Below are 22,973 nucleotides of genomic sequence, written 5' to 3'. Positions count from 1 at the left end.
CAAAACTATGAAGCTGATGGCCAGACACTGTTCTCTGCAATGGTCAACTCAGACCAAAAGCCTCTCATGACTTTTCTCAACTCCTTCGTAAGGCTTCACGTGAAGCCCTAGGCAGCTCACGCGCCCTAACTCATTAACACGACTTTTCCAGAATATTTTGAGTTGCTGCATGGATCCCATGGGCAGAGAGAAAAGAGGAAATCACAAGGATGTTGTGTCCTGCACATACTGAATAGGATGGTACCTATAGAAAAAAGATGATTGTGAGGAGCCTCTGAAACAAGGTTTGGAGGCCCCTACAAACACAGGCAATATTTAGTCCAGTGGCACCCTTTTCCTCTGTCCTCTCATCTAGACTCTAAAATGGATGCTCCTCTATCCAATGGAATCTTATGGAAAGTTTTCAAGGGTGGATGAAGTTAATCCCTAGATCTCCTCCAATCTTATGATCCTCACTGAACAGAATCTGTGGTGCTCCTATATATCAACAATTAACTATTGCACATAGCAGATTCATGACTATTCTGCAAAGAATTACTGCTTTAGTTATTGCAACAAAGCAGGGGTTTGACTTTCTCATAGAGAAACAATCGCTTGAGCAAAGCAATGATGAATGGGGACCTCTCAATGATAAGGTGTAACGAGTTCCTCTAGAATCCTACCAAAATCACCAGACAAAGCTCTCAAAGCACAAAGCGTGGTACACAGGAGATCAGAGTAGATTATAATGATCCTTTTCAAACACCAAAACTCATCGGCACTTACCTCATGTGATCGTATTTCTTGAAAAGTGCATTATATTCCACTGCCCTCTGCTGTAGCTCCACGTCAATGCTGCTGCCGTAAATGGAAACCACCTTCTTAATGCGGCTGTGTGGGGGCACGGGGGAAACAAAAAAAACACACCATGGAATTAGCAGCAATAAGCAAGGGATTAGCATGTGTCATCCAAAAGACACTATCTGGCCTCTGCTCAACAGGTGTCCTCTGTGACTCATTTAAAACAGTAGCCACTGCTGGTTTCCTGGACTATCCATGCAACAGCCATTTTTGAACTGTCCCTTCACAACAGCATCAGCAGGTGGTTAATATACCACCACAAGGTATATCATAAGAAAGCTCAACTACCCACACTGAGAAGCCATCAGTAGGAAATAAGGCTATTTTTCTCTCCATCATCCAAAAAAGGAACTGGAAAGAACAGTCCACTGAAAGTAAGGACTTATCTTCCCCATAAAGAAGTTTTCAAGCAACAGCACCATGGATTAAGTCCCTACACAGTAGAGGACATCCACAGAGAAAACAGCACGCATCAGTGGAAGCCTTCCACCCTGCAAGCAAACGAGGGCTGTAAGAGCCAACAAACAACAAGATGACTCTTGTAAACCATGGAAGCAGAACATGTCCAAGGAATATTTCTACTGAAGGCAACTGATGCCAGCATATTTGCAACACAGCCCTGTGCAGTACAACATCAATGAGAACTCACTTGACAGTGCAGGTGAACCTCGTGGAAAGCTTCATGATGGCAGTGAGAGCATAGCCTCGTGTAACAGATGCAGACATATTAGATATCAGGACGCTTTCTAAAATATCAAGAACTTCATCCTCCGTTACCTGAAAAGGTACAGAAAGGTTAGGCTGAGACAGAGAGAAGCTCTGCAGCAAGCCTTCCAGGGCATACTGTAAAAACCTGTCTCTCAATGGCAGTGTCATACCTCCTCCACAACTCTGTGAGCCTGTAGCATACGTTCAGAGTGTATGAGACAGATACATCTAGGTGGAGATCTTACGATATTAGCTTTAAAATACCGTTCCTGTTCCACGCATTGAAGAGCAGGTTTATCACCAAAACACACAGCTAAGACCCTAGCAGATATGCTGCAAGCTAGGTTAGCACGAAACCACACCACTTTGCCAGTTGTAGCTGCACTCCTCACAGTGAGTGTTTACACAGCCCATGCCTGTAGCATGGGAAGGAGATTCCTGTCCAGGGTCCATCACGGACATCAGTGCTAAGTAACTGTTGCAAGCATTCCCCTCACATAGCCAGCATCAAGCAGCTCCAGCCTCAGCCAGGTACACAGTTGTTCTTTACGAAGCTATACCTGTATTGGTTCCTCCTCTTCACACTGACCAGATACCAGAAGATCTCCGTACTCTCCTATGCACCAAGAGGCCACCTGCACCAGGGGCTGCTGTTAGAAGAAGAAAAATCATATGCCTCAGAGATAAATGGATGCCTGTATGACAAACTAAACCATCAGTATTTCCCAGAGCAATTTTAGCCCTCCTTCCAGCCAAGGAAGTTCTCCACAACAGAAGAAATACAAATGTTTGATTCGGTCAAGAATTCCATAAGAGAATTGGAGAAAATCAAAAGAACACAAACTTATAGGAGACATGCCTCCTCTGCAATCCGTCCCTTGGAGCTAGACAGTGTGATGCTGACTTACCTTGAGATGCTTAGTAAACACGCTTATTGCAGTACAACAAGGAAATCCACACATTTGGTATTACCTGGGAGTAATCCCCGAGGATGGCTTTGTAGAGTCTCTGCACAGTGTAGGCATGCATCTCCACACTATTAGTTATTAGCTGAATCAGATTGGGAACAGCATCATCACGAACATAACTTCCTGCCTGCAAGAACAATTGTGTATTCAAGAGACAAATAAAAGTTATGAGGTGTCACTATCCAACTTCTCAGCAACACTCAGCATCTGCTGATATCCTTTACAAAGCCACCTGATGTGCACAGAAATAAAAATCAACCTCCTCATCCCCAAGCACTTTATGGTTGATTTTGAGCAGGCTCAGATGGGTAGAAGTACAGGACAGCACATTTTCCCAATGAACACAACTATACCCAGAGAAATCCATACTATAGATATCCTGAAATTGTCAAGAGGACAGAGTGTGGACATAAGAAGCCTGTCCTACAGAAGGAACAAAAAAGCAACACAGAAAACTGCTCTGTCAAATGGAAGGTTTAAGTCAAAGACACCCTGGGGGCAGAACGCAGCTTATTCAATCACTTCCTCAAAGTCAGACTCTATGCCAAACAAGCACAGGACCCAGGACCTTGCCTGCATATCACTCTTTGGTCAGAGGACAGGAACACAGAGCTCAGAGGGAAAAGCTAATTTTAAGGCCAGGAAAGTATGTGGGGCAAAACACAATCACCCAGCTTTGGCACTGAAGGGAAGATGTATGCTGTTCAAAACCTGTTCTGTTTAGGCACTCCTCTGGCACTGAGAGCAGAGCATGCAAAAAGATAGAAATTAAGTGAGCCCAGCTAGGTCAACTAAGTGAGAATCCACCTAGCCAAAGATGGCTGATGCCATCTTTCTCTGTTAGTCCTCATAAATCTGCTAAACTGAAAAGGATGTTTATCTGTAAGAGTCTGCAGGAGGTAGTCTCACGAATACAGCTTTATAAATGGCTTCTCCAGCAGCCAAGGGAAGGAAGTTACTTTCTTGAAAGAAGTAACCTGAGAACAATTCTCACAGCCAACCTTCTAATGGAAATCAATTCTCAGTTCAGAGGAATCTACTTTTCTCTGTTTCAGGGTGGCAAAATAGCACACAAGCCAGACTCGTTTCTTGATGACTTTCTTAAATTTGAGCACTCATACTGATAAAATAAATCTCTTCCCACTCCTTTGCCTCAGGGAACACACTGCCTACCCAAGTTACCAGAATCTCTTCCCTCTTGTTTGCCAAAACACTAGTCCCGTTCCACCTCAGCTGTGACGTTTATAAAGAAGTTCATGTAGGTAGAGAGTAATAATTAAACCCAAAGAAGAGGAACTAGAAAGCTGCTGATACAGTTTCATTAAAAACGCTTTGATAAACTCAACTTGGAATAATTCCAAGGAATTGTTTCACCCCCTTTCTCTTTGCAAGTCACTTAATGCTGTGTTCACTCTGCCCTGAAAGCACTGCATATTGAAATCACACACAGTACAAGAGCTGTCCTACCTTAGAAGCTAATGTGATTACTGCAGTAAAAAAAACTCTGCTGCACAACGCATTCCTGTGCTTCTGAAATCATACATTTCTTCTAAAAAAACCACTCAGTCATTTACTGAGTTTACATATTTCTGACTGGCTGCCTTGGGTCACTACCATATAAGTACGCTTCCTCTGTGTATTGTAGCATTTGTTATCTGCCAGCCTTTATAGCCATCTCCAACTTGATTATGAGTAACTTGCTACAGAACTAAAAAATTTTTATGTAGCCACACACAAGAGAGGCAATCTCACTTACCGTGGTTAAGACTCTCATAATTGTGTCTATGTGCCAGCGTTTGGAAGGAGCATATCTGACAAAATGAAGAGAACAAGTTAGAGCAATAACTGCTAGCCTTCAACACCAGCAAGAACCCCACCATCACCAGAACCTCCCCATTCAGTTACTTCCTGGCCTACTGTTTCCTGAGGGGGGGACACCAACAAAACACACACCAAAAACCCCCACAAAACAGACCACCACACACTTCACGTTCTTTGACTTTTCTGTACTAACGCCGACATCGGAAAACTGGATGAATACACAGGTCTGTATAACACAGCACAGCCATACCTTGCACATACCATACCCCAAAGTCAGGCTGCTGATTACGATGGCTCAACAGTAATGAGATCATCTCACCCGTGCAACTAACCAGAGAGAATCTGTGTGTGTGGAGGGGGAGCAGGGCCAGCATGTCAGCCCAACACCTGTTCCACAGTGCAGCAGAAATCAATATACCAGGCTGGTTTAGTGATATGAGGACTATCTATATCAAATCAAGGCACCAGTGTGTCCTGTTCCTCAGAGTGGGTTAAAACTGACAAACCACACACAGATCAGCAAATGGAGAAGAGATGATCAACATATTCTCTCTTGGGGAGTGAGGAGGGGGAGGAACAACACACAAAATGCTCATAATTCTGAGGATGCACAAAAAATTAATAGCAAGTAAAATGACCCCATACTTCTCAGCTGCAAGGAATATTCCAGATGCACAGTCTGCCTTGAACTCTGGCTCACAGGAATCTAGGAAATATAGCAACTCCTTCATCATTCCACGGACATTGTTCCCATTAACAAGGGCAAAACTCAGTTCCATTGCACGCCTAGGGCAAGAGACAGAAAACCAATAAAGTATCTTCGCCTAGTGAAGTAAAAAACCCAACCAAGTCCAGCTACTCAAATGCACTTATCTTTTAATTAAGAAGAGAGCAACATTTATTAATCCCGTGAGAACAGCCTTCCACATTAAATTAGACTTCTAGAACCCAGAATTACCCTAGTGCTCTTCTCAGAACCCATTCCTCCCCAACTCCCAACCACAACTAGACAGAGTACTGGCTCTTTGCTATTCCTTCTTGTATACATCGAGAGGTCGGAGGCTAGTCCTTAGCCTTTCTACTCGAAGCTTCTGTAGTTGATTCTAGCACAACTCTCCCATTCTTCTGACATTTTTTGAATGAAGACTACTATCTTCAAATGTGATTGATTTCTGCACAGTGCTGGCAATTAGTTATGTTAAAATGCATTAAAACAGCCTCACTAAACAACCCTGACTATTCTTTAAAACTGAGCATTTGCTGTAATCCAGAACCCCAACCTCCAAGTTGTGTCCTCTTCATACCGTCAGGAACTTTATTCTCTGCCTGTCACTGAGAGAGCCTACTAGAAGACAAGACAGATCCTCATGGCACATCAAAAACTTCCTCTCCCATTTCACTTTTCTGAAGTCATCTGGATAGCTGCTGAAATATTTCATGTGTACAATGATTCTGTATTGCTTGATGTGCAACAGATTATGTCCAAAATTATGCCAAAAGGCCTGAAGTCTATTTTGTAATATATACTTTCTTCAAATAGATCAGACTTCAATGTGTTTAACTCCAGCAATTTTCGTTAAAATCATAATGTTGAGACGCCTGAGTTATGCTGTCATCCTTTCAAATATTTACTGGCAGCAAACCCATCAACAGTCCCACTGATTCTGTCTTGCTCCAGTGTCAACCTTGCCAACCTACCGCTACGTGGGCACAGTTATTTTTTCCCATTGCTGAATATCTTCCCAATGTTCATGAAACATCGACAACTTAGACCAGGCATATTACCCGACACTGCTCCTCAACATCTCCCTAGTTATTATTATAATAAGAAGGATTTCTGCAGAATTGTGAACTGTAAATGTGTTATTTTTCTTTTTACCCAACTAACACCCAGGGACCTAGAAAACACAGAGGCGTTCAGAATTAGGGTGGAAATACACAACTAAATTATTACCTTTTATCATCTAGATCTGTGGCTGGTTGAAGACCTACACCATTATTAGAATTGTTTTCAGCCCTCCAATTAGTTCCCAACTCCTTACACCTAACCCTACTGAGTTACAAGTTTTCCACTTTTATGTTTAACTTTTCAGTCACATTATAGCAGATATACCAAAGCTGCAGGTGCACAAAGGTACTCTGCAGTCTTCATAGCAGGCATTTATCTCAACACATATTGCTCACCTTCAATCATATCACATGGCTCATTTCTGTCCCGAATTTCCTAATCATGTACTTTGATCGTATTAAGCAAAGACTCAAATTAAATGGCGAAGCCATTCTGAATTATACTACATGGACCAAAGATGCACTGCAATGGTTAAAAGATGATAACAGGCCATGCTTCAGATAACCAAAACCAGGTATTGTGTCTTTCCCTCAAGTCCCCGCCCTTGAACCTTGCTACCTGGGGACTCTGACATCCAGTCAATATATCACTTCAATGAAGACAGTGCGTTGTCAGCAGCACGAGTGTCAGCACGGCAACATCATGCTCTGCTGATGGATCACTCAAAGGCTTCATCCTCCAACAGCACTCAGATATGAAGCTCTGTCCTTTGTAGCACACCTATGTTTTCCTAGCAGACACCAATAAAATGTATCCAAAACCTAGATGGGGTCAGTCTATCTTTGTGCTGGCTCTGGCACCGAACAGCAACAGCAGCCTGACTTGCTCAGCATATGAGATACAAATTTGTGTTTTAGGATAGATCGCAACTGTAAAAACAGATTACACGATACCCATTACGTAACAGTTAAAACTAAATTTCAGAAGTGAGATAGATCCAATTTCTTTCCTATTCTGTACATATTAGACTGAGTAGTGCTGTTAAAAATCTAGATCTGATTCAAAGATGGGCATAAATTTGAAGAATGTCTACCAGAACAAGTATTAAGACGTATCTAATCAGTTTGACAACAAGGAAAAAAAGAGGGTGAGCAATTTTGAAAGTATATTCACGCTATGACAAGAGCTCAATGAAATTTGGGCCTGCAGCAGACAGATTCCACAAGAAGCAACAGGGATGCAACTGCCCCCATCACTGACATATCATATGCTGCACTGAGCTCAGATCACCAGTTACAGAAAGAATAACGACAAGGAAGAGAGTTCTGAAACAAAGAGCAAGCAATCAACGGGCTGAAAGACTCAATTTAGAAGAGCAATATTCCATACAGGTTGGGCAAAAGCGAGATCAAGTAATTCAAGAGTATGAGTGTCTGACAGAAACAGGAGAAAGTTACTACCATGAGTAAAAGGAACATAATTGAAGTAATGAGAAGAAATAGAGGAAGAAGTTTAGACTGAGTATCAGAAAAAAAGTCCTCCTGTAGTGAGAAGTAAGGTTGCAAGCTCTCCCATTGCCCAGAGAAGTAGCAACATACCACTACTTAAATGACAAATGAGTCTCAAGAACGCATAAAAGGACATGGTTTGTAAGCAAATTATGTGAACAATCAAGTAAGTCTGAATTCTACCACTGCCTAATCAATTTTAATCTAGGATACATTATTTGAATGTCTTAACACTGCTTCAAGACAAGATGGCACTGCCTGTTTGTCTGGGAAAGAGCAATTCAGAGTATGTCAGAGTAGCTTTGATTAGAATCACACTTTATGGAGGCTTTCCATCTTGTTATGAGCACACAATCTGATCTCCATTGACTTCATTTTGGAAAAATTCAGGCAAATGGACTGGAAAAAAAGATTTTTCTAAGATGCATAAAATGCAAAAGCAGCTTCCCAAAGAAGGTGGCTGCACATCTTCATTACCTCCTTTGAAGCATGAACCATACTACGCATTAATGTTGTCTCGCTTACAGTTCCCCAAGATTACTGTCATTTTCCCCTATGCCCTGCTCACTTTCCACAAGCTGTCAACCTTGAGAGTCTGTTTCACTGGTATTTCAATTACCTTTTGATGGAGACATCCAGATCCTTCAGGCAGTCCACAATCGTGCTTCTGTGCCGCTGTACTGCATTATGGTCTGTCTGCACAGTTTTCAACAATGACGTCAAAGCTACATATCTGGGATAAGCACACAGAGTAATAAATAGCTGACAGCAGGCACTTAATTTCCATGCACAGACACTCACACCCCCCAAACTTAGTCTTATTTTGCAACAGAACAGGGTTCTCTTGTACGCAGTGACGAACGGAAATCTTCAGGGGACTGCCTGGCCTGTCTTCAAAGGTGAGTTACCATACTAAACTGTAACATGCCTAAAAACACCCTGCTGCCCGGACAAGCACCTGTCCCAGTTCCTGGACTCATGCCAGTTGTCCAGCCTTCACGAAGGTTTTGAAAAGACAAGGCAATTAAAGATTAGACCCCTGCAGATCATACGCTCAAACTAGCACGAGTTGCAGTTCCCAAGGCTAGAGTCTTCTACCTACACCATGATTTGCAATCATAATGCCAAGAGATGGGACTTAATTCTAGCAGTTGCAGCCATTCCATGTCCAGATTCATAGCGACCAAAGCACAACCAAACTTCCTTGTTGCCAACAGCACACAATCAGAAAAACCACAGCCTTTTCCTAATTTGTCAGATCTCCAATGCCAACTCTGATCTGAATGTCACCACCAGTTGGGACAGACAGGAGATCCACAGGTTATTGGAAAAAACACTTGACTAGATTAAGAAATGACATGTTAAGATTTAGGTCATACACCCAGACTCATCTACTACGAAGGGCAGGGCCACAGTTAATATTTTCACAGAGAGAAGAATGCACCAAGAAAGAAGAAAGCTAGACATAGTTAGTCCTACTAACCCCAACAACAGTACTTCCCAATATGGTCTTCTGGAAAGCTCTACTTCAGCACAATCTTTGTGTCACTGCTTCTCACATATTTTAAACTGGGTGTTGCCAAAACACACTTTAAACAACTTACCTAATGTTTTTGTCGTTGTTTAACAAGAAACGGCCTAGGATGTTAATGGCTAACACCTGCAGAAAGAGTTAGGGAAGGTCAGTGATCAGAAAAGGCTGCTGGTCATCTTCATTGTTTCAATATGGTTTTAAAGCCAACGTGTCAAAGCTACCATTGTGGTTCTTGGCCAAAAGCGTAACCTAAAGAAGTCCAGAAGCTGACTAAGCAGAGGAAAAGCTGAGACGAACGCAGCACAGGCTCTCTTCTGCACTCAAGGGAACACAGTCTGCAGGAAGGTTTGCCTTTTTATTTTTGTTATTTAGAAAAAAAAAACAAATAAACACAAACACCACTTTCTGAAGAGGCTACAGTCTTATCTAGAGCCAACTGTGGAGCTATGTTTGGGTGAAACAACTTTGCTTCATGCCATCTATGCAAATGACCCTAATACAAGCCTAGGAAAAGAAAAAGCCATAGCAAAGGCAACTTACTCTCAGTCCACTCTCAGATTTTATGTCCATAATAGTCAGCACAGTTTCATAGAGAATGGCATTTCCCACGTTTTTACTTGTTTCTGTGTTAGTGGCAACCTGGAGAAAAGAAACAAAATGAGTGAGTCCAATGCATCCAAAAGAGATCCCCTTTGTGCTGCTCTGCAGAGCAGGCAGTGAAGCTAACCAGCCCCTAGCAAACAAGCATCACACCTATGAACGTGTGTCTCTTGCAGCCACATCCAACCCAGCACAGCAGCCAGCTCTGTCCCCACCAGTGCTGCTGAATCAAAATTGTTAAGAAACCAAAAGAGAAAGCTGAAGCTGCTCATCAACCTTGCAGACCTCACCTGTGCAAGTATGTCATTCATTGCTTCGCTAGAATCGTCATCATTTCGCCCTAAAATTCTTAGTAACCGCAGGATTCGTACCTATTTGACAAAATAAAGCAAAGAAAATCTCATTGATGGCAGGGTTTTACATGGGGGGCATGAGATGCGCAGTGCACTCCCTGAGGCGTGGCAAAGCAGCAAAACAAGCTGTTGATTTCCATTCCTAAGCAAAATGCTTATCCTTAATAAGACCTTTACCAACAAGAATGGGCTTATGCTGTGCTCATTTTCTTCCCACTAGCCAGAACTGTTAATAGTAGCCCCACTACCCACTGGTCACAGCCTTGAAAGACCAGCCCATGTTGCTCCTTCTCCCTTTTGTCACAACTGCACACAATATGATGAGGCACTACAACTGCTGTTTAAGCTAAGGCAGGTGGCTTTCACTAAGGTAGATGAAGAGCATTTGCACAATCAGCTCTAACAAAGACACAAAATCTTAAAATCAACACAGCCACCCTGAGGTAACCACCTCATCATACCTAAGTCTCAAAACACAGTATAGAATTAAAGCTATCAATCATTGTTTGCATCAGTTCTTACCTGCAAAAAGGGGTCACTGATCCCAGACACATCATGCTCTGGTGAATATCCAGACATGATAAGGTTCTTCAGAATACGAACTAATTGGGGAACAAGCTGCGAAGAAGACAGTTGTCCTATTAGGGTGTTGTTCCTTCCCCCCCAGCTTTGAAGCACAGGTCCAAGAACAAATCTTGTATTTGAAAGCAAGTCAGTCTGTGGATTCTTCCACAAAGTTCAACCTGCACATCTAGAGCTGATGCAACAGGAATACCTACAGCTTAGCTAGGGCACAACTAGAAACAGTTAAGCTGGGTCCTGAGCACCATATTGTACCTTTAAAGTACTAAGTCTACCAGAGCTTGGCAGCTGAGACCTGAGAAAAAATACCAACTTAAATTCCTGTCTTCATGAAAAGGGGATGTGCTGCGACTACTCAAACGGTGTAATTCTAGGACTTCGCTTGGGGGCTTTACATTAGCTCCTGACTCATTTTTAGCATACATCTCCACAGAAGCATCAGGCATAGCCAAGAGTTTTGATCTTTTCCAGTGTTGTACTACTATGATTAAATTATTACAAATTCCTTCAAGTTTGATACTCCATCCAACCTAGCTTCTAGAAAGAAAAGCTTTGCGATCTGCTGCTTCTCCAAGAGTTTCCAAATAGGGCAGAGAATGGATTTCCCTCCAGCTTTCCCCCAGGGCTCTACTGTTAGACTACTTCTTCCCTGAAAGTAACTCCAGGGTCTATTCTCCCTCCTCTTCATACCAAACTTCTCGGCAATAGCAGCAACACTGAACTGACCAAATTCTTTGCTTCACTGCTGTTAGAAGGGTTCTGCATAATAGCAGAGAAATTGATGGAAGCGCTGCTACTATGCCAGATTCAGGAGCACAAAATCGTATCAGCTCTCACTGTTCATATTTTAAAGTTTCTTTCCAACTGTGCAGGCTAAAAAACTTTCAGAAGCAGTTCAGATTCCTCAGATGTTGATGGCACCGGTCTCCCAGTAGACACCTACCCATAGGAATAAGTTATCTTTCAAGACTTGTACACAGCTTTGAAGAAATGCTACTTATTTGCAAAAGTTTGGTGCAACTCTCTCCATCTTAGGCATCTCTATCAATGCACTTCATCTGTCAGGGCAACTTGGAGGAACCATAATAGAATTTGTCCATAGTATCTCACACATGCTGAGCATATAATCAGTTCAGGGCAGAACGTGGCAAATAAGCCAATCATTAAAGCAGACAAGCTATGACAAACTTACTATTTATCTGCAAAAACCTTCATAGCAGCTATGAGTAACTAAATAGTCTCAGGGGTGAAATGGAAGCTCATTTTCAACACATCCTGTGAAAAATCTTAAGGCTGAAAGACAGAAACTGGACTAATTTTCCTTGAACTGTAAGAGAAAAACCATTCCTGGTGGGTGACGTAGAGATGAAGATCTCTACAAGCTTTACTCCTTTCATAGAAAGTTTCTTCTATCCCTCTCAGTGCTGGTATTATTAAAATAATCCAGACGCTGGCTGGAGATGAGGTGACAAACTAGACAAGAGGTACTGCAGGGGCTGCACTAAGTGGATTTTTCATTCCTGAAGCATGGCTAGCACCAGGACATCATCACTCTTTATCTCATCTCCATGCATGACAATCAGACTTTATCAAAATGTTCTCTACAAAACCCTTCCAACAATTCACCCTTAAGATTTAACAAATTTTCCCATCCTTGAGACGGGCTGCTCCTGCATTCGTGAAAGCCTACTGTGAGTCAGGGATTGCATTCACGCTAAATTTTTACCAGATCAGAAATTGCTTATAGTAAAGTTGCCACTTCTGAGCACATCAAATCAAGAGGGTGCTTCAGATTCCGGCCAGACAGCAGCAGAAGGTGCCAAAAGCACAACGCGACATAAAGGACAACAGCTGTGTGTGGACATACTAAATGGGCAATGCTTTCTGGACTGAAGTCCTGCACATCTGTGGTACAGTGCAAGAGGAAAACCAGCTGAGTCCCCCCATCATCTCTTTTTATTCCTACCTTTGCTCTTCAGGAATAACATACTCCTCTGAAAACATGCATTTCATAAAAACACAAACAAAAGGAGCCACGAATTTCCTATTATCTGCCTGAAACAGGAAACCAAAGGGTGCTGCAACATCTTCCCTCAAGACAGAGTAATAGACAAGTGGAGTGACCTGCTGGAGCATTCCTGGAACCCTAATTAACATTTTCTTTGCCTTTTAACATGCAAGAGTTACCAAGACTGAGGACAGGACAAACAAAGGGAAACATTACAGCCATGGAGATCGGTTGAGGGCCACCTTCCCCCCAGTCTTCTGTAGTCAAATTACACCCATGAAAAATACCAGCAATGCAGCTGTCCTCAGTTGCTCTTTGCAGCACAGTAAGTCCACTTACAGGCAGCTAAGCAACTGGCTTTCCTGCTCCCTTTTGGGAATCACCCAAAGTTGCCCCATGATTCAGGCCAAACGCAAAGGCCAGTTTGTGATCAGAAGAAAGCCCAGGACTACAGTTTGCATAGGCACAAAAAAATTCCCTAAAGTATTGCTCAAATAAAAGGGAGCTTCAGGAAAGCAGGCTCGTGTTTGGAGAAGGCCACAACTGAGATTCAGGGCTGCCATGGGTGTAGAGGTTTAGTGACAAGACAAGACCAGCACACAAAAAGCATTAGACAAGTACGATTGATCTAAGCATGTGGCATCAATCACAAACGTGGCATTAAGAGGCACTGCCTCACAAGAGACAAACATCTACAGATTGAATGCAAGCATGCACCGTCTAGAAGAATTAACTCTTACCTTTTCATTCTAACACACAGCGGGATTCCAAACAGACAAATGGGACAAAACAGACGAAGCAGGCATTAGGGATAGATCAATGTTATACCAGTCACAGCATAAACAACTACAAGAGAGAGCTAGAAGAGAAGGTACCTAGTACTAGATTTTGTGGGCTCAGCTTTTCTCTCCTTTCCCACGACTATCATCTTAACCGAGCAATTAGTAGCAGAGATGGCTCCCTTCAAGAAGACCCTAGTCCCACTTTCACTCCTGCTTTGACATGTACAATCAGGGCAAGGGAAGATGCATGCCAAAATGCTAAGATGCATCAAAGGATGTACCGTTTGAAATCCCTAATGATATAGACAAGCCAAGGAAGAACAGTAAACTGGGCATGCAAATAAATAAGCACCTTTAAGACTTTTCAGAGGAGCAAACGGCCAGTTCTGTTCTACCAGCTTTGTTCAATTTCTCCTTTGACCAAGAAGTCAGAATGACATAATCAGTGCAATTCTCAGATGACCTGCTATTGGCAGTCTTTCATATGGCAATAATACCGCACAGCAAATCATAGCAAACAGCATAAGGAAGGTTGTGCTGGGGGTGGGAAGGAGAAGCAAACATTCCTAACCAGAGGATGAAGAGTGACATTGACTCTCAAACCCTTAAGTTAAAATGGAAAATGATGTAATATGGCATGCACCAGAGATAAAAAATTTACAGAACTAGGACTTCCATTGGTATTTTTGACCTGAGGTTATAAAATTGTGTGGCTGTGGTTAAGGCACGTTGGTATAAGCCTCGGTTTTTCATCTTCGCTTCTTTATGTCTATTACATTTGTGATTCCAATATCACTATGTAATTACCTACAAAGGGTGGGAAAAACCCTAAGGGAACATCAAAGAGGACACTTTAAGTCTAACTTCAGGATGAGTTTCACACTGCACAGTCTTAAGACTGCTGTTTTTTTTTAACTTACTTATTGAAGGGGATTAGGGTTAGATACACACAAAATTCCCAAATTCAATTTTCATGATTTTTAAAAAAAATTTTGGTAACAAGCAGACAGTATCATTAAATTCTTCACGCAAACAGTTGTAAGGATTTTATTAGAAGATGTGCACACTGCTTTCACAAGGGAGACTAAGAGGATGCATCGGTGAAAAAAAAATCAAAAACCCCCAACCCACCACAAACAAAACCATGAACATTAACTCTGCAATATTACCAGTTCACACTCACCTTTCTAAAGTGGGCAAGCATGTCTGGGCTTCTCTCACACATCTCTGTGAGGAGGACCACTGATGTGTGAAGAACACCTAAAGGTGAGGAGGGAAAAAAGAAAAAAATATCTACATTTAACATAATTCCATTGGCTCCAGACATGTGACAAAGATCATAAGGAAACAACAGGAAATAATTTAAAAATATTATTCTTGAATCCAACATATCTACCCCAAAATACATTTGCACTTGCAACTGTGCCCAAGGTAAAGGAGACAGCAATGTGCTCATGTCTTAAAGCGGCAGCTAAAGGCCAAAGGAGGAGAGAAATTGGGCTTTGTCTGCAGAACCTTGCATACTAAACACACAGTCAGATGCTAATAGACAGAGTTGGACTAGATGATCTTCAAGGTCCCCTCCAACCCAAACCATTCAATGATTCTATACAAACATAAGACTCTAGAAGGACGACATGTATTAATTGCATTGTAGGTGTTGGGTTCCTCGCGCTTCCTGATCTCTTCTGATCTGCGTACCCCAGCCAACCTTATGTGACCTGAATTGGGAAGAACTCAAAACTCTCAGAACTCAGGTCTACATAAATATCTATCTATAAAGCTTGTGTCACAGCTTTCTTAACACAGACACTGCTTACTCATCACTGAGACCTCCCAAGAGGCTGCTAAAAGGGTTTCATATATATTCTGCTTCAGAGAAAGCCCAACACAAAGCCCATGGCTACGACTGCTGGAAACGAGATGCTGATTTTTAAGGATGAGGAAAGTAGAAAGGATGATCCAGTTCTTGAATTCAGGAGAACCTAGACTCAATTCTCTGCTTGGCCAAGGTTTGAAGAGGAGCATTCCCATCTTTAAAGAGGGAACAGAACAGCTCTCAGCTTTTCAGGGTTTCATAAGACAAAGACAGAGGATCTCACGCTGCCAAGTTGGATCACGTAGGCATCACTTCCTGACAAAGACTCTTACCGACCATCACCTATTTGAAGCAGTGCCTGGTCTAAATGTGATGATCACCACATTTTAAATCAAGGTCAACTAGCTGCACACACACAAACTATATTCCACATGCAAACTGTCCTGTACCTAAAAGGTTTATAACACATGCAGGAAAAAAAAAAAAAAGAAACAACAGCTTCTCAGGAAGCTACTGTGGTCCATTAGTACTGCTGGCACCTACACCTACCCTGTCTTGAGACAGAACTCCTCCCTGTAATGGGCTTTTAGCACTGAAAACATCTACTGTAGAAATCCTACTACACCCGCCTATTTTCTTAAGGCACATGTCCATTGCAGATGTGCCACAGGGCTAAGACTTTGGGAGGTGAGCACTAGGCTTGACACAAATCAGTCAGAGTGTTAATATTTATCTTTAATTTTCTAGAAGCACTTGTGAAAGAAAATGTATTAAAACAGAATAATCTCACAAAAAAACATTAAAGTGAGAATCTGTTCTATGATGCAGTTCTGATGAAAAGCAGCACTGAAGAAAGACTCTTTCCTGACAGTGACGTAGGTACCTCAGTCCTGGGCATACCTGCTAAAGTGATGTCAGAGAATCCTGTAGTGCTATATTAACAAAAAAAGAAAAAAACCACCAAAAAGTGCACTTCAGAGTCCCTTTAGGCAGTGCATCAGATAAAAAAATCACATACTTTTCCATTGTACCCACTCTGAAGTGTACCAAAGAACAGTGAAAGAGTTCCTTTTGTCACCTATGCCACGCAAAAGTCCTGCTGCCTAGCAGAGTCATACACATCCCCTCCTTCTGAACGACATTTGCTTTCACTGCACAGGAATGGGAAGAAACAAATCACACAAATACACCTCAAGAGTTCCTTCCAAACAAACGGCTTAGGTAGCAAGTGCACCCTCCTGTAATGGCATAGCCTTGCTAAGTAGAGTCTCGGATATTACCATGGTTCTTCTCATTCAGCAAGTTTTTGGTGGCTGGCAGGAACATCTCCATGAGTTCAGGCACCTTTCTAATGACGTGAACAGCGCACAATGCTGCCTGTACAGGAAGAGCAGCTCTGTTAGTACATACTGTAATGACAACAATACACATTTTTGAGAACATCTAGCACAGTGAGAACGAACACAAATTTCGTTATATACAAAGGTCTGGAAAGTTTATGGTGTATTTTTCCATCTCTCTACTACAAGTGATACTAAACAGCACCACAGAGAAAAGTCCAATAAAACTACCATGAGCAAGGAGGGGGGAAAAAAAAACAAAGCACTGAGCTACAAAGTAACACTCCCACTAGCAGTGGTTCATTTTTACATTATTCACTTCAGAAGCGATATTAACTGCAAAGCAGCTCTGCCTTTAATAGGGCTACTTCAGTCTGTCTTCCTGTTGCTAGGGAAGTGATAACGCATTGGAAGCAAATAATGAAATCTGTCAAATTTACATCTCATTTTCTTTCCCTTGAATATCATCTCCTTCCCCACAAAATAACTTCCCGCTGCAGGTGATGGGTCCTACGACAAACAAAAGTATACTGCAAAAAAATTGCCTACTTCTTCTAGGGTGCAGAAGCAACAGGAGACACTATTCTGTGCAGCTGCGTGAGATTCAAGTGCACTGAGGGCCTCTTCCCAGAATACAGCAATACCTCTTAGCGTTGCTTTCTCTCCAATCTCTCTCTAGATCCAGCACTAGACAAAGAAGTAACTGCATCTCTTCCTAAATCTTACTGCTTCCCACCCTCCCCAAGACTTAACGATGAAATAAATTTAAAAGAACAAGGGTGATCACACTTTGCACTTGCTATGGCACACTTGGTATGGAAACGAGACAATTTATAATTGTGTGCCTGTTTCAAGCCCTTAACTTTCTATCTCACATACTACTGTCATCATCAACACAAGATATCAAACAGGTTCAAATCTTCAGATATCAGCCTGCACTGTTAATGACCAAAGTTTCTCTGGACTTATCTGAGAAGATACAGAAATAAAACTGATGACTATAAGTGTGGGGTTAACGTCTGTGAACAGGCAGGTGTTCACATTACCATAAATAACCTCAAGGTAGAGAGTATGAAGATAGAAACAACTGCCTCACCTGTTGGAGGCTTGTCTTTTTGGGGCTTACACACATTCCTGCTATAGACAGACAGGGAGTTTTGACCTCTGTCTTGCACACTAGGAAAATACTCATCCAGTGTGATCCAAGCCATCTAGTATTCCAGATATGAGCAAGATATCCCACCAATCTTGCGTTTTAATCCATAACAAAGTATTCAAAAGTTCCCTGAAGTACCTTCTTCCTAAGATAGGAGTTGGAAGTTTTGAGGAGCTTTTCCACCTCTCCTGCAAGGTCTCTGCACATTTCTGAGGAGCCCATGCAGCCAAGAGTGCAGAGTGCCAGCCCCTGCACATATTGAGTGCTGTGATTAAGGTCACTGTAAAGGAGAACAAAAAAAAAGCCGGTCAGCATGCACACAGAGAACCTGAACACACAAATAAAAAGCATCTATATCTACAGTCATCTAACCAGCTGCACACATGGCCCAGAAGAACTCTCCAGATTCTCAGCTATTTGGGAGCATGACTTAGGAGCAATTGCAGCTTTGAGTGCACGTACCACAGGGTTTGCCACTACTTCTACTCAGAATCCTCAATTACAAAGATAAAATACTTGGTTAAAGCTGTCAGGTGGGTATCTATAGATTGAGCCGAGAAAATGGAAGACCACACAGAATTCCATTCAACTTCTAAAGCAAAGACAAAACGTATTTTGGAACTTGCATGCAGAAAAGAACCTAACGTGAAGTACAGTCCTGCAGTGACTCTGTGGGTTGTCCCAGTTTAAACATGTTCTAGCACAGGCTTTAGCTTCTGCATTTACAAACCAAACAGTATATAAAAACCTATGTAAAAATATCCCGAGTAAAAACCACAAACCTCACCACTCACACACCTTGAAAATAATCCATACAGGAATTTTGTTTAGCAATCCTAACTACTCATACGCCTAAGGAAGCTGCGAAAAGCAGTCAATAAGAAGTTAAACCACCTAACAGTAGATGCTATTCGTGAGGCCAGCCACCAACGTCACACTAAGTACAAGACAATGTACACATGGCAATCCCATCGGCCTTTAAAACTGATTTCTACAGCACTTTTCCATCAGACTCATGTCACCACAGTATCCAGGATTCAATGTTGAAGAAAGTAAAAAACATGGTTCCTGGTTTGGGGGGCGAGGGGAGATGGGGATTGCATGACAGGAGGGCTGGGGAAACGAGTGGTATGTAACCAAATGTGCACAACGTGCAGAAAAGCAAGAGACAGTATTCTGGTTGTAACGTCAAGCAGCTATGGCAACATGCAGATGAAGGAACAGACAGCACATGCCACTAAATGGGTTGGGTTTTTGTTTCCTTCCTTTAACAAATTTGTGGCAGCTATATAAAGCTCTGTGTATAGCAAGTATGCGCTTCACAAGGGTGCTCAGTTTTTTTTGTATCAAAAATCTAGGTCTTGCTATAAAATAATGAAAGACAATGCCATAAATAAAATACCTTAATGTCTAGACAAAAGCTAGATGAATTGGTAGATACAGAAGGCAAAGGAGAAAGCAATAAACCACCCACTGAGATGGTGAGAAGCTGTCCACCAGTTTTGCTCAGTTTCAGTCTGATCCATTTCCAGTTCAAACTCACTACACCCTAACCACACAAATTCATTTTAGCATAAACAGTCAAGAGAGGTGTTAACCTAGCAGCCCGGTTCTAATGGAAGAGCCCCACAGGTATGACATTTCAATGAAAAATCTTTAGCCAAATGTCTCTTCTCTCCTGGACTCTAGGTCCAAAGTTAGCAGATCCTCAGGCCCGCAGATTTGTCAAGTTCCTTTCCAAGCATTTTGAGGCCACAGTCTAACTGAAGATCAATACTTTACTTGCTAGTATCTGGGAGGTTTATGTTCTAAAAGTAAATAATAACAAAAACAGACACATCACACACAACCGAGCAGGCATCTGGATAAACCAACTAGAACCCAGTTGTTCCACTCCTGCTCCCATCCACCTTGAAAATGAGTGTTACTGGAAATGTCCCATCATCATCTACTAAACTATAATGTAAAACAGTTCCAGTTTAACAGCATTTTGCTGAGAGAGAGAAAAAGTTAAAACCAAAAAATATTATTTCCTATCCCCTCTTGTCCGTTTTCAGCAAGATGCCAAGCAGACAGCACATCTCAAGTTGCTGCCTTGCTTTCGAGGGAAACCATTCATCAGGACCGTGAGGCCAACCTTCAACGAAAGCAGCATACACAGCCTCGATCCTTGAAGTCAGACGACTCTTCAGAGCTCGTCAGCAGAAGTCAAGTAAACAAACACAGGACAACAAGGCTGCAGCAATATATATGACTTTGTGACATACGATGGCCAGTCCAGCCTACAAAGTTTTGACAGTGTTATAAAAACCTCCTGATTCAATCGTATTTAAAAGGTGCATGGACCTTTATTAATGCTGCATTGCTGCTCGCCTGGCTCTTTCCTACTGATTCCTTTCATCGTCCTGATTTTATTTATCTCAACATGACCTCCAGAAACACGTACTACCATTCTGTAACAGTAGTTACACGAAGTGTTGTTTGCCACATACACCTCTTCAGGACCAATGCAATTTTATATTCTCTTCCCTTTACGGAAGCTAGACAGTATCATCCAATACACTACAGTACTAGAACAGTCTTGTACGGTCAACAGCATACAACAAACTGAAGATACCAGTTTTCTAACACAAGGGAAAAAAATTGAAGTACTCAGAATGTCACTGTCAGGAGTATACTTTCAGATCTTGAAACCTCAAAGCATGTGTTGATGGAGAGAGAGGTGGTACCCTTACTTCTTGATGCAATTGGTCATAAGAAGATGGACATCCTGTCTCTCATCCAGCAGCAACATGGCACCTAAATACCCAATGCGCTTGTCTGTGAATTTCTGAGAGGCAATGAGCTTGAGGCACTCCAACTGGAAAAAAAAAAGGGAAAAAAAAAAGAGAGAATTAGCTTAAACTACTTCTTAGCTAGAGAAGAAATAGTTTGAATTTTGATGTTTACTCATTTAGGTCTCTCAGAATGCATCTTTAAAGGTATTTTTTATTCCCATTTTGGTGATGTAGAAAACAAAGAAATGTTAAATGACCTGCCCAGAGCTCCCAGCAAGCCAGCAGGAAAGTCATTAGCAGCTCCTGCATCTTGAAGCAGCCAGACACTGTTGGCCTTTCATGACCCCAGATACGTGGGTTTATGCCAGATCACAACGGTAAAAGATAACATATTTATAGAGACAAGAGATCCATCATTAAAAACAAAATAGTAAAGAACTGGAAATCTATATCATGTGTCATGTTTGATATGCACTGGAAACCTCTGAACCAGGCTTAAATGGGTCCATGTACCTACCAGAGAGAGGATCAATGCTCTGTAAATTAAGTTGTCAAAACCAGTTTTTGTGTATTATGATCTGTTACTGCCTTGCTGGCTAGGCAAACCTTAGATACACTCAGAGATAAGTTTTTGTGCTGCTCTGTAGTCTCTATCTGAACACCTGAAGTTTGACTAAAGTCTTATGCACTGTAGCCACTATGAGTTTCCCTTTCACCGTGCAGAAAGGCCAACTGTGTTCAACAGCATGAGGGAGATCTCTAAGATAACACGCATAGCTGCCACTTGCACTCAGCTGATTAAGGAACTAATTGCTAGCCCATTTTTAAACTTAACACTTTCTTACTGAAAAAAAAAAGACATCAATCACAGAGATATTCTGACATTAGTAGGCACTAAAATACTTTTCTCTAACGGATAACTAATCAAGTATAATCAAACTCTACCTTCCAGATAGGAAGTAGCAGGAATGGCTTCTCAAAACAGGTGAGAGACCTATCCCTCACAAACACATCCCCTAAGTCTGTTTTACACATTACCTGGGGCAGCAGGTAAGCATACACCATGGGCTTAAGGAGGGGTCAAAGCTTGCAACAGATCCATTTTAAAGGAAGTAAAGGGGGCATGCACAGGCAAAAAGACAGGGCGTCATGAAAAGCTTTTCATGGTCCCTAGCTACAGGGAAGCTTGAACAGGGCGACAGACACAGGCGAGATGCGAGAAGCACACACACGTCAGGAGGGTAAAGCTGTACAGGATTCTGATAAGAAAATTAAAGTTGAAGTGCCAGAGAAAGTAAGTGCTATGGCCTAGCCACTGATGCATGGCATCAACACACACACCTCAGCTCTGCAAGAAGTTGTCATGTACACACACCCAGCTAGTGCAGGGTGACAAACTGATAAGAGAATGCTTGAAAGAAAGCGAGTTCAGTTTGCTAGGTTTAAAGGGGCTGAAAATCTAGAATAAAGAAACACCTCTGAACAAGATCAGCCATCCACAAGGATAACTGAACTTGCACAAATGGGTAAGATCAACCAGGGATAAGGCACAGAACACCAGATATTGACCTCTTATCTTTCCAGTGCTTTCTATAAGAGAATAATGCACCCCTGAACCAACTTTCTTCCCCAGGTTTACAAGATACTTTCTTATACGAGTCTCTGCAAAAACGCAATGTAGAACTGATGACATCTAAGCTACAGTGTAAGAGCCAACAAAGGCAGAAGACGAACAACTAAGAAAAAGCAGAAGGAAACTAATGCCTGCAAGAGATATTGTAAGATACATTTCTAGTACTTTTGAATTTGAAAGATATTATTGAAATTTACCCCATGAAAGGCTGATGAGTTCTTGTTTCAGTTGTATACAAGTACACGCAAACACGCTTCACACAGAGCAATACAGAGAAACATGATCAGCTGAAGCTCTTACTAGGTCTAATTAGTGGAAGAAATCTTGATACTATTATATCCATTTCATTCAAAGGAACAATTAAAGTCTGCTACATCAGTACTGTAACATACATTAGTAAAGCCAGGTATGATACAGGCATATAGCCAGACTACAATTTACCCAAGTCTTTACTGCATAGTTACTCTTCCAACTGGAATTTTTTTGCAAGTAGAAATAATGACAATAATAATAAAGTTATTTGACCACTTGCTCAGGCTGCCTGACACCTTCTGAACTTGCACAAATGGTGTTTGCACACGCTCAGGAGACAGCTTGCCATCCAGTGCATCTCAGCATGCACGGGCTAAATACGGTGCTCACGCTCATATTTCTGTACAAGATATCCTGGGTCAAAGCTGATAATCCCTGGCTTGGAAAGAAGCAGATCAATGATCCACTACTTCTGACACCTTCTCTAAATTCTCTTTTATTAT

General features: G+C 41.9%; 1 protein-coding gene and 1 non-coding gene across 2 annotated transcripts in view; both read right to left on the bottom strand.

Annotated features, from left to right (window-relative positions):
- Positions 1–22,973, bottom strand: part of AP1G1 (adaptor related protein complex 1 subunit gamma 1) — a 44,185-nt gene that overhangs the window by 7,361 nt on the left and 13,851 nt on the right. Inside the window, exons 3-17 of the mRNA XM_068411154.1 lie at positions 20,544–20,668; positions 17,947–18,088; positions 16,593–16,689; positions 14,677–14,753; positions 10,644–10,739; positions 10,059–10,139; positions 9,709–9,807; positions 9,239–9,294; positions 8,254–8,367; positions 4,983–5,123; positions 4,273–4,327; positions 2,521–2,643; positions 2,109–2,198; positions 1,490–1,617; positions 766–870 (exon numbers count right to left, since the gene is read on the bottom strand). Of these exons, the coding sequence (XP_068267255.1) occupies positions 766–870; positions 1,490–1,617; positions 2,109–2,198; positions 2,521–2,643; positions 4,273–4,327; positions 4,983–5,123; positions 8,254–8,367; positions 9,239–9,294; positions 9,709–9,807; positions 10,059–10,139; positions 10,644–10,739; positions 14,677–14,753; positions 16,593–16,689; positions 17,947–18,088; positions 20,544–20,668 (1,529 nt within the window). The remainder of the gene's footprint in view (positions 1–765; positions 871–1,489; positions 1,618–2,108; positions 2,199–2,520; positions 2,644–4,272; positions 4,328–4,982; positions 5,124–8,253; positions 8,368–9,238; positions 9,295–9,708; positions 9,808–10,058; positions 10,140–10,643; positions 10,740–14,676; positions 14,754–16,592; positions 16,690–17,946; positions 18,089–20,543; positions 20,669–22,973) is intronic.
- Positions 6,789–6,875, bottom strand: LOC137669558 (small nucleolar RNA SNORD71). Its single transcript, XR_011049121.1, has one exon. It is a non-coding gene; the product is annotated as a small nucleolar RNA SNORD71 (small nucleolar RNA).

Source organism: Nyctibius grandis, chromosome 12, assembly GCF_013368605.1.
Source record: "Nyctibius grandis isolate bNycGra1 chromosome 12, bNycGra1.pri, whole genome shotgun sequence".
NCBI classification, from domain to species: Eukaryota; Metazoa; Chordata; class Aves; order Nyctibiiformes; family Nyctibiidae; genus Nyctibius; species Nyctibius grandis.
This window is presented reverse-complemented; position numbering and strand designations above follow the sequence as displayed.